Genomic DNA, 9,836 nt, shown 5'->3' on the forward strand with positions numbered 1-9,836 from the left:
TCTTGTATTACCTAACGTTTATGTTTTTTAATTTTTTAAGCGGCGGAAATGAAGGTTGATACATGAATTAGCTTTATAAACTGCTAGTCATGAGGCGTGGCGGCGCTTTTTTTTATGAAGGGCAGAATCGAAACTTAACTCTGGGTTTAAACGCAGTGATGGTGTGAACGTAAACACAGTCAACCAGGAGCTCAGGAGGAAAGGAGGAGAAGAGGACTGAGCTAGATCACCAAACAGCAGGCAGCATGAAAACTCTCTCACCTCTGCAATGGTAAGAAACGGTAAACGTTTATTTTTCTTTTTTAGTAACGATTGTTTTTCACTCTGAAATACAGTATTTGATCATTTTTATCATTTCTAATGCAAAATAACCTTAAACAACATTTTTCTTTAGCGATGTCAGTAAACGAGCTACTAATCTGCAGGATGACCACAGTAAAGATGAGATAAACGTGTGGAAATAATTTTTATACTGAATATTCAGTGTGTCTGCATGCTGACTCTGCAGGTCTTATAACGCACCAGCAGTTTCGTTGCTGTGGAAACCAACAGGTGATCAGAAACGAAACTCACTGACAGGATTTAGGATGAAGTCTTATCAGGACTGGCAGCAGTAGAGAAAAGGAAATAAGAACAAGAAACACCGTTTTTTCTTTCTGACGGAGATTTATCAAGAAATGAAACAAAAATCACATTTCATCAAATTTGATATCAGAGCAACTTTCTCATTGTGTTTGTGCTTTACGATGCTTTATTTAAGAAAAACATGCCTGGATGGATGGAAAGATACTACATATGTTCTTTACTGATCCTAAACTGCTTTATTAAACACTTAAGCACTGATCCAATACAGCCAGGAGAAAGAAGAAAGAATGTGATACATAAAAAAATAGATATATACATCAGAGGTCACTCTGAAACCGTTATAATTCAATTAGATTATGAAGAAGTGAAAATGATCAGGATATTAACAGGCTGATTTTGTAACGAGCAGTACCAGAGAGTTTGGACACACCTGTGGATTAATACATCAGCAAATACTGGAGACAAAACTATTTAACTAACTAGTTTGATTAAATATTAAGATCTCTCTGTGTAAATACAGTACTGTGCAGAAGTTTTAGGCATGTTTGGGTGAAATTTGAGGCTGAAGTAAGGCATGTAATGGTGACTACACCCACCTGAGAGACAGAGATGTTTGCATAAAAACACCTTTTCAAAAGTCTTTATTATTCTTAAATTACCTTAAACAAAATACTGAAATTAAATGACATTTTATGAATCAAAAAAAGTTTTATTTTGTTTTTTTAGGCCTTTGTTTTGTTTCCTTTAAATCCTTTCAGTGAAGAATAATGTGTGACAGTTTCAAATCTACGCTCCATCTAAAACTGTGGTTTCATTTTTAAACAGAACCTTTAATATTTTAACAGTCCTAAACCAGATTTTTGAAATGTAACAGGTCTTAAACCATCCTTATTAGGTCTGTTCTACATTTACATATTGATATTAGATGTCTGAATGTCAACATTTCACTAGTTATGGTTTTATACTTTAGTCATTTGTTTTGTGAATTTCACCAGGTTATTAAACATTTGAAGGCAGCATTACGTTTGTTTTTACAAATCCTCAACAGGAGGAAAAGGAGATGAGGGAAATTAACGGAAGGTTGGCTGAAAAACAGTCTATAATAATTAATGACCTGCAGGATATATATTTAAAAAAAAAAAAAAAAAAAACTCAAAATCTTTACACAATGGTAACTAAAGATGTCACATGACAAAGCAGCAAAGCTACGTGACACAAAAATGTTTGAACTTTTCCATGTTTGGTCTTAAAAAGATCAAAAATATTAAACTGAAACTTTGACTTTCATCCTCTTTCATGAATGTTTGACAGAAAGTAAGTGTGTTCTGTGTTCTCATGGTTCTTTAACTCTTCCAGGTTCTCTGTAGATCTCCTCTGTTTCCTGGTTGGGAGTTTAGCTGGTGAGTACCTGTTTACTCTCATTAACACTCCCAGTTTGAGAAGCAGAGAATCAGAATCACCTTTAATGTCATTAAACAGAGTCTACCATGAAATGTGCTGTGCACGGCGCATGGGCGTAGCACGGAGGGGAAAGGGGTACTGACCCCCCCCCCCCCCGCTGTCGATGACTTTACATGTTTCATATTCAGTAAACATGTTAGAAAAAGTACCAAAGCAAAAATGACTCTTCTTCAGAGAAACAGTTCTGCTCACGTTTGTGGCTATCTTTAATTACGTCCTCATTTGTTGCTGCTGTTTTTTTCACATTTCCACATAAATTTGTTTTATTAGAGGAGTAAACTGACAAATAAAGGGTCAGGGCTTTAGAATTTCCAACCAATAAAGAGACAAGGGTGGGATAAAGCACTCAGAGAGGAAATGCTGCAGAATACGACCACATTTCAACGCTCGCTGCAAAGCCTGTGTGCATGTAAAAACAAACGCCATGGTGCAAATCAAAAGCTGGGAATCTTAGCTTTCACTCAGTTTTCAAGGCATCTTGATATGATGAACAGTTCCAAAGTTTTTAAATATTTTCATGCTCTATCTAGTTTCCTCAGCTGCTTATCCTGCTGGTGATCCCCTCCAACCCATAGACATGACAGTGATCCAGTGGTTTAGCAGCAGAGTCAACATGTCTCTCTTCCTCCAGACTCCTCTTCCCTCCCCTCATCCACCCTGCCCCAGTCCATCACCCATAAGGTGGGAGAGCAGGCGGTCCTTCCCTGCAGCTGGAAGTCTCGTCTGGGTGAGGTGGACCTGCCCAGCTGCCACATCCAGTGGAAGAACCCGTTGAAGACCGTGTTCGAGAAGCGTGGGGAGAGCAAGTATGAGGCGATGGCGTTTAAAGGCCGGGTGGAGGTTCCGGAGGAGAGGCTGGGGTCCGGGGACTGCTCCCTGATCATCAGGGACGTTCAGATCATGGACACGGGGAGATACGAGAGCTTCATGGTGGTGGACGGGGCGTGGTCGTCCAAACGCAGGGTCTTCATTCAGAGCGTCAGGCTGTTAGTGAGCGGTCAGTGTGGCTTTATGCTTTTATTTATGCAGTAGAGCGATCTGAGTAATAGAAAAGATAAACCCAGACAAATGAGGCCTTCAAAGCCTTCTGCTCCCTTGATTGGACACTGTTGTATTATTGTGAGAGTTTTTGATATAAAATGTTTTATTTAGATCCAACTTAATAATCATATAAACACTAACCCATTAAAGCAGCCAACCAGCATCTCCCTCGTTGAGCGATGTTATATGGTTGTTTTTAGCAGGGGATTCTCATTTAATCTCATTTAACCTAATGCAGTCTACTTTTAGGAAGTTTGTCAGTGCTCACATCTTAACTCCAGACAGTTTTGACCTTGGATGTTGATTTATTTTTCTCCTTAGATCACAGGGACCTTCGGTTTCATGCCCCAGGTGAGGACTTTGTTCTGGATCTCTACACCAACCACTCACAGAGAGTCATCTTCCAGGCTAGGTGAGCTGCAAAAACTGTAATCTTTGCGCATAACCCACACTCACAAGTCAACTTAAATGTACTATTTCAGAATATTACAAGACAAAAATAAAGCCTGCATTAACCCTTAGGGGAGGCTGTGCACATTTTGCACACTTTTAATTCTTCATGTTTAGATAATTTTGGCTGTGTTCATGTAAATGGCATGAACTTTGGCAGGATTGTGTCTTTTTATTAGATCTTGTTACTTCCAGCTCCTACAGTAAGTCTGAGTGTCACTCACGCTGTTAAGCTCACAAAATGCCCCACTGAAACCCATTCAAACGGCAATTTTTGATCCCACTTCTATTGAAGCATAATACATGTATTTTATTAAATCTGATGTCAGTCTGGGCTTTTGCCTCGGAATTGTTCATTTTTACTACTCTCCACCAGATGGCACCACTTTTCCCATATTTGGCATATGGAGAAACAAGACTAGGTTAAACCCTGGTATATGGCTGAGCACAGTTATCCGGGACGGCTGCTGAATTAGTTTAAAACATAAAGCCCTGTCGGCAGGAAACAGCTAACAGCAGTCTTCTGGGAAAGCTCCCATAGAAAGCGTTTGGGAAGGGCAGGGCATTTCAGAAAATCTTCACGAGGAACGTTCTGTCCGTCACATTCATGTCCGGCCAATCAGAGCGACAGATGATGTGGTGTGCACACGCTAGTCCTGTGCAGGCCACCGCTGCCTTAGATCATGAATATGGAGCTTCATGTAAAACTGATGCCAACGCTGCTTGGGAGACGTGAAAAAGACTGGAGCAGAAGCTGATGGGAAGTGGCAGAGGGAATGGAGCCTTCAGCGTCAGAGGCAGCTTTGCAGACTTTGAACGGGGGAGTGAGTCTTCTGGGATAGGTGACCCACTACTGAGGGAGGTCTACCTTTAGCTGGTCCTTCTATTTGCTGAACTTCAGGTCTGTTTTACTAAGTTTGAAAACATGAATGTGTTACTTATAACTTCTATTCTTAATTCTTTATTCAAATTATTTTGTTTTGTGCAGTAAAAGCCATTTTTGTTGACCAGAATTCTTTATTTTTAACCATTACTGAAGACACTGTTGCAGCTTTATATGGACAGCTGGCCTTTGCCTGTATGTCTAACTTTGCATCCTTTTGGCAGTGTAAAACATCATGTAGCGTTTGCATGTTGGTGTTAGTGGTTGGATCGCAGGCACAAACTGTAAAGATGCCAAAGGAGTGCTTTGGGGTAATGGAGATTACTCAGGGAGCTTCTGGAAGAACTACCTCACAACAAAACCATCCCTGCATCTGATTCACAGACCTCTATCGACGCCTGGGATGGGAACGCTCGCACTGGATGGCGCTGGTGCAGTGGGGGTGGGACTAGAGCCGGCCGCCAGCCTGGGGATCCTTCGCAAATGAAGACCAGCAAACCAGGACTCACTCACATCGAAAGAGTAATTTTTATATCCCATCAAGAGCACACCCTGATAGACTTTGTTCATCATCAATGGAACTGGATGGCCTTTGTCAAAGACCACATGTTAATAAACTTGACTCAAAAAAAACTTCTACTTTTACACAAAACTGCCAGAATTTTTGACATCCTCTTAAAAAGATGAGCCTTTTCTTGATTGGCTCGTGTCCTTTCCTCTTAAACAAACAATAGGTCTCAAACTCTAGGAGAAAGAAGGTTTGAATTCTAACGAACAAGTTCATTCTTTCCTGAGGATGAAGCCTCTCCGTATGGCTCCATCCATTCTTTTACGCTGGTATCAAGTGCAAGACAAAAAGATATTTATTAACAAGATACTGTCCGGATTATGACTGACTGTATACTTGGGCCAGCCCCTGGAAGATGTTCTTCTAAGCCCTTAAACCAGCCAGAATCCCACTGATCAAATAAAGTCATGCATGTCTGATTTTAATTGCAAAACTCAAATTATCACTGTGTTTTATCAGATCTAACTCTACGTTTTTATTGTTTGGGGTTATCTTTTAACCATAGTTTTATGTTTTATTCCTGCAGGAACAGCTCAGAATGGACAGACCTGTGGATGAGGGGGGATAAAGACAGCGAGCGTTTGGACAAACATCCACTGATGGAGCAGCTGACCATAAGGAATTTAAAGTACTCAGACGAAGGCCTGTACAAAGTAGTGGACGACCACGGCCTCGCCATCAGCACCATGCAGCTCTTTGTGAAAGGTGAGCGACCTCGTGACCCTCCTGCTGCCTCCATCAGAGTATCACATACAAAGATTAGTAGTCTAGATCAGTGGATGCAGACCAGTCAAGAATTCTTGCAGGGACTCCGCAAACTTTGTTGACTGACTCTTATTCAGGAAGTGAAGGATGGACAAGCGCAGCGTTAGTTCATGCAGGACATGCCCAGCTGTGATCAGCTGATGACCAGCTGATCCTAATTATTACCTCAAAGCTCCCTCAGCCAATCACAGCTCTTTCTCTCGACACAGAATTATATTTAAATACAACATACTTCTTACTAATCCCTGCATGCTGCTGACCAAGCTTCACATCCTCCACCCCAGCCTCCTTTATAGCATAAAATCTTCAGATTCATGCTACTGTGGATTTATTGCTGTTCAATTCATTTTATTGTATTCAACATGCATTATCATAAATGCACCTGGAAAGTTAAAGCATGCTGCTAGACCAACCCCAGGAGCATCTTAAGAGCAGAGCCTTCTCCGCCAAGTAAAGCTGTTGATCCACAATAAAATGGTAGAAGGTATGGCAAGAGTGTTCCTGACTGAACATGGATTAACCATATTCTTTGGAAAGCTGAGTTCAGTCTCACTATCCAGACCCAGACCTGATTACTGCCAGACCTGTTGAATGCAGAAATCCCTTAAATAGAAGCTGTCTGACAGAGTGAAGTAGGCTAAAAGATCTCCAACACACAATGGCACCGTACAGAAGAACAGAAGAAAAACAAAGTTGATGTCTTACCAGTCTGGAACTGGTTACAAAGCCATTTCTAAGGCTTTGACTCTAGTAAACCACAGGGTGAGCCATTATCCACAAATGGAGAAAACTTAATACAATGGTGTACTTTCCCAGAAGTGGCTGAGTTACCAGAATGACTCACAGAGAGCACTGATGACTAATCTGGAGGTCACAAAAGAACCCAGAACAATATCTAAAGACCTGATAACAATTGACTTTGTTAAGGTTCAGACGTTTTAGTCGTTAAACTATGTACACTGTACCATGACCTCTGAACCTTGACAGTTCAGGACAAATACAAAAATTACCACAGCCTTATCAAAAAGTAGCCCAAAGGGGAAGGAGAAAAATATTTCATGGCTGCCCATACAGTGGGGATCAAGGGGAAAGCTTTCTGGGGCCCAGCCCTATGTAGGGTACCGTGGAGGGTCAACAAAACCATCGTCGAATCCTGCAAGAAAGGACACCCAAATTCTGTTTTTAAACTAATATATTAGAGAACTAAAAATGCATATTTATTTACTGTTTCTCAGTAATAATGTAGCCTGCTTCAAAATGTCTCCTTAAAATAGTATGAATATATTTAAAATATTTAATTGTGCATTTCATGCCAGGACCTCCAAAAATGTCGAGACCCCAAAAGAGGAAGATGAAATAAAGGAGGGAGCTGGCCCACATATCTGACCACAACAAAAACTTCGTCCTGAGTCAGGGCAAGTTTTAGCCAAAAGCAAGCACCAAGACTGCTGATCTCATCAAACTGTGTTGATATAAATTCAGATCATACTGGGTAACCATTACCTGGGCCTTTCTGGAGCCCAGCCATGCCTTTAGGTGGTCTGTCTGGTCTTTATATGTTGAAAGGTAGTGTCCTCTTCATTTAGAAGGATCTACAGACTAGAACCACCATTCCTCTTTATTTACTCCACGAGAGAAAACACAAAATTGTTAGGGCAGTTTGCCTAAACTGACTAGTAAATGTGTGAGTTCCACCCAGTGTTAATGTTTTCAACTAAAACTATGACTAAAACTGCTCGTTGACAGACGTTTTTTCCATGACAAAAGCTAGACTAAGACTAAATAAAGTAGATCTGTGATGACTAAAACTGACAACAGTAAAGTTTAGTTTTCGTCAACATGACCAAACTCGACTAAAATATAATTTTGTTTTCGTCGGACATTCAAAATCCATGATATTTCTCCACTGTGGGTAACTCTGTCAAAATACAACGCATCTGTATCTATTCTGCCTCTCAGCTGTAGAAAGCAGAGACCCCAGGTTTGGCAGAGTGCAGAGAACACACTACCATGATTTGGTACCAGATTTAGGCAAGAAAATAAATAATTGGACTAAAAGTAAAAACTAAAATGTGAGTACTTTTTGTGGACTAAAACTAGACTAAAACTAAAAAGGATGGAAATTACTAAAATATGACTAAAACTAAAATGCATTTCATTTAAAGACTAAAACTGAGACTAAAATTAAAAATAGCTGTTAAAATGAACACTGGTTCCACCATTATTGCTTCATAGCTAATGTAATTTTCCGCTCTTCCACAGAAGGCTCCATCTCTTACAGAAAACAACAGACACAAGAAAATCAAGAACCAACAGGTGAGAAATATCAGAAATATGCAGAAAAAGAACATTCATATGTGTAGTAATATCAAAAGTGTAGAAAAAAAAGATCTTTAAATGTGGATTAATCTCCCTATTTCCCTTCTCTGATTTCTTTCAGATGGCGCTCCTAAAGTCAGTTCGTCCTCTCTTCTCCTTTTCTCTGCTCTTGTCACGATTTTACACATTCTTTATTTCTCCTGAAGAAAAACATGTAATCTGCAAAGAAAGATGAACCAAGAATTTTGTACACCAACATGCATATAGACAATACGGTCCTACCATCCTGTATCAGCTCTGAGCTTTGACTACACTTTCATCCCAGCCGGGTGAACTGTGTTTGGTTTGATGTAAGGTAAGGACAGAGGGAAGACCTGTATGAAAAATGTCTACCAATATTAAAGAGATTCTGTTTTATTAAAGCTTTTTACAGAAAACTGGGGCAAAAACACAGAAAAGGTTTTGGTGAACTTCTGCTAGTTTTTTTTTCAGCCGGCAGCCACAGATGGGGATTTCAACCACTAAGACCACATTTACGCAGTGATTTCACCTGAAAATAGAAACCTTTGGCTGCATTTGGGCTGTTTGTTTCCATAGCAACAACATTCCAGCTGCCTGAAAGTTGGACATTTTGGAAGTAGAGTGCAAACATTTTGGAAAAAGAGTGCTGAGGTTTCCTGTAAAACTCAGTCTAGACTGCTCTCAAATTTTCTATAAATTACATCCAAAAGTTTTCTATTACATTGTAAAACAGCAGGCTGAATCTAGGCTGAATGGGAAAGTTCAGCAAAAATAGTTTTATTTTTTTCATCCTTTGAATAAAAATAAAACTTTATTTGCATCTGCGATATTTTTCACTAATATTGATGAATGAGTCAGAATGAGACTGCCATTGTTGGCTGGGTGCTAACTGTAACAGATCTTTTATATTATCATATAGAAATGCACTTTGAGTTTCCTACTTTTGTTCCTACAGCAGAGAGATTATTTCTGTCTTTTACACTGTCTTTACTCCATGTAAAACCAGCAGCTCTAAGCAGCGTGATCTGATAGGAAAGTGACTGCTGTTTGTGCTGAACACCTGTATGAAGCCTTAGATGGACACGTAGATACCACCACTGTTACCAGGAGCACCTACACAGCCACCATCTTGAAGGGGGGTAGGCATGAATGATAATAAATGTTGGTGTAGGAAGATGGGAGGTTTATTTATGATTAAAATATTCATAAGTCACTGATATGTAAATAGATTTTTAAGCTGTTTTTTTGACTAACAAAAGATGTGTTTTCATAATCCAGGATACTTGATTGAATAAAAATGTGAGTTTTTCATTCTGTCTTATTTTGTTATTTTTGAAGTCCAGTGATCATTTTAGTGATGCTGTGATTCTGGACAAAAATTAAATTAAATTTCTATTGGAAAAGCCAATTCTAGACAATTCTACCACCAGGGGGCTCTCAATCAAACGAGGCATTGCTCAGAGCGGCACCCCTGTTTTATAAGATTAAGCTTTTTTTTTTTTTTATGGATCTTATGCATGAAAGTGCATGTTTTATTTTTTACTGAGTTATAAATATTTTAATCCTGATAGACCACCCAAACTCCTGAAAAGCCATGGCTACCCCTCTCTAAGATGGCGGCTGCATCAGAAACCCAAACATGGCATCTTCATATATTTATCTATAGTATACATGTTTGTTGTGTTCTGTACGGTATTAAAAGATCACCAATATGTAGAAGTTGCTTGTTTCAGTTGCTTGTTG

At 39.6% G+C, this 9,836-nt stretch overlaps 1 protein-coding gene across 1 annotated transcript; it reads left to right on the forward strand.

Moving 5' to 3' along the window:
* Positions 1 to 125: 125 nt before the first annotated feature.
* Positions 126 to 9,404, forward strand: lgals17 (galectin 17). Its single transcript, XM_041808943.1, has 7 exons — positions 126 to 271; positions 1,942 to 1,985; positions 2,678 to 3,043; positions 3,409 to 3,499; positions 5,515 to 5,693; positions 8,016 to 8,069; positions 8,194 to 9,404. Exons 1-7 carry the CDS (start codon positions 246 to 248, stop codon positions 8,274 to 8,276), a joined length of 843 nt encoding a protein of 280 aa, XP_041664877.1. The 5' UTR covers positions 126 to 245; the 3' UTR covers positions 8,277 to 9,404.
* Positions 9,405 to 9,836: the final 432 nt, after the last annotated feature.

Source organism: Cheilinus undulatus, linkage group 16 (genome assembly GCF_018320785.1).
Source record: "Cheilinus undulatus linkage group 16, ASM1832078v1, whole genome shotgun sequence".
In the NCBI taxonomy this organism is placed as follows: domain Eukaryota; kingdom Metazoa; phylum Chordata; class Actinopteri; order Labriformes; family Labridae; genus Cheilinus; species Cheilinus undulatus.

Coding starts and splice junctions, on each gene's coding strand:
- lgals17 (XM_041808943.1), top strand. CDS start 246: ATGAAAACTCTCTCACCTCTGCAATG. Junction 3,044..3,408: donor CGTCAGGCTGTTAGTGAGCG/GTCAGTGTGGCT, acceptor TTTTCTCCTTAG/ATCACAGGGACCTTCGGTTT. Junction 8,070..8,193: donor AGAAAATCAAGAACCAACAG/GTGAGAAATATC, acceptor GATTTCTTTCAG/ATGGCGCTCCTAAAGTCAGT.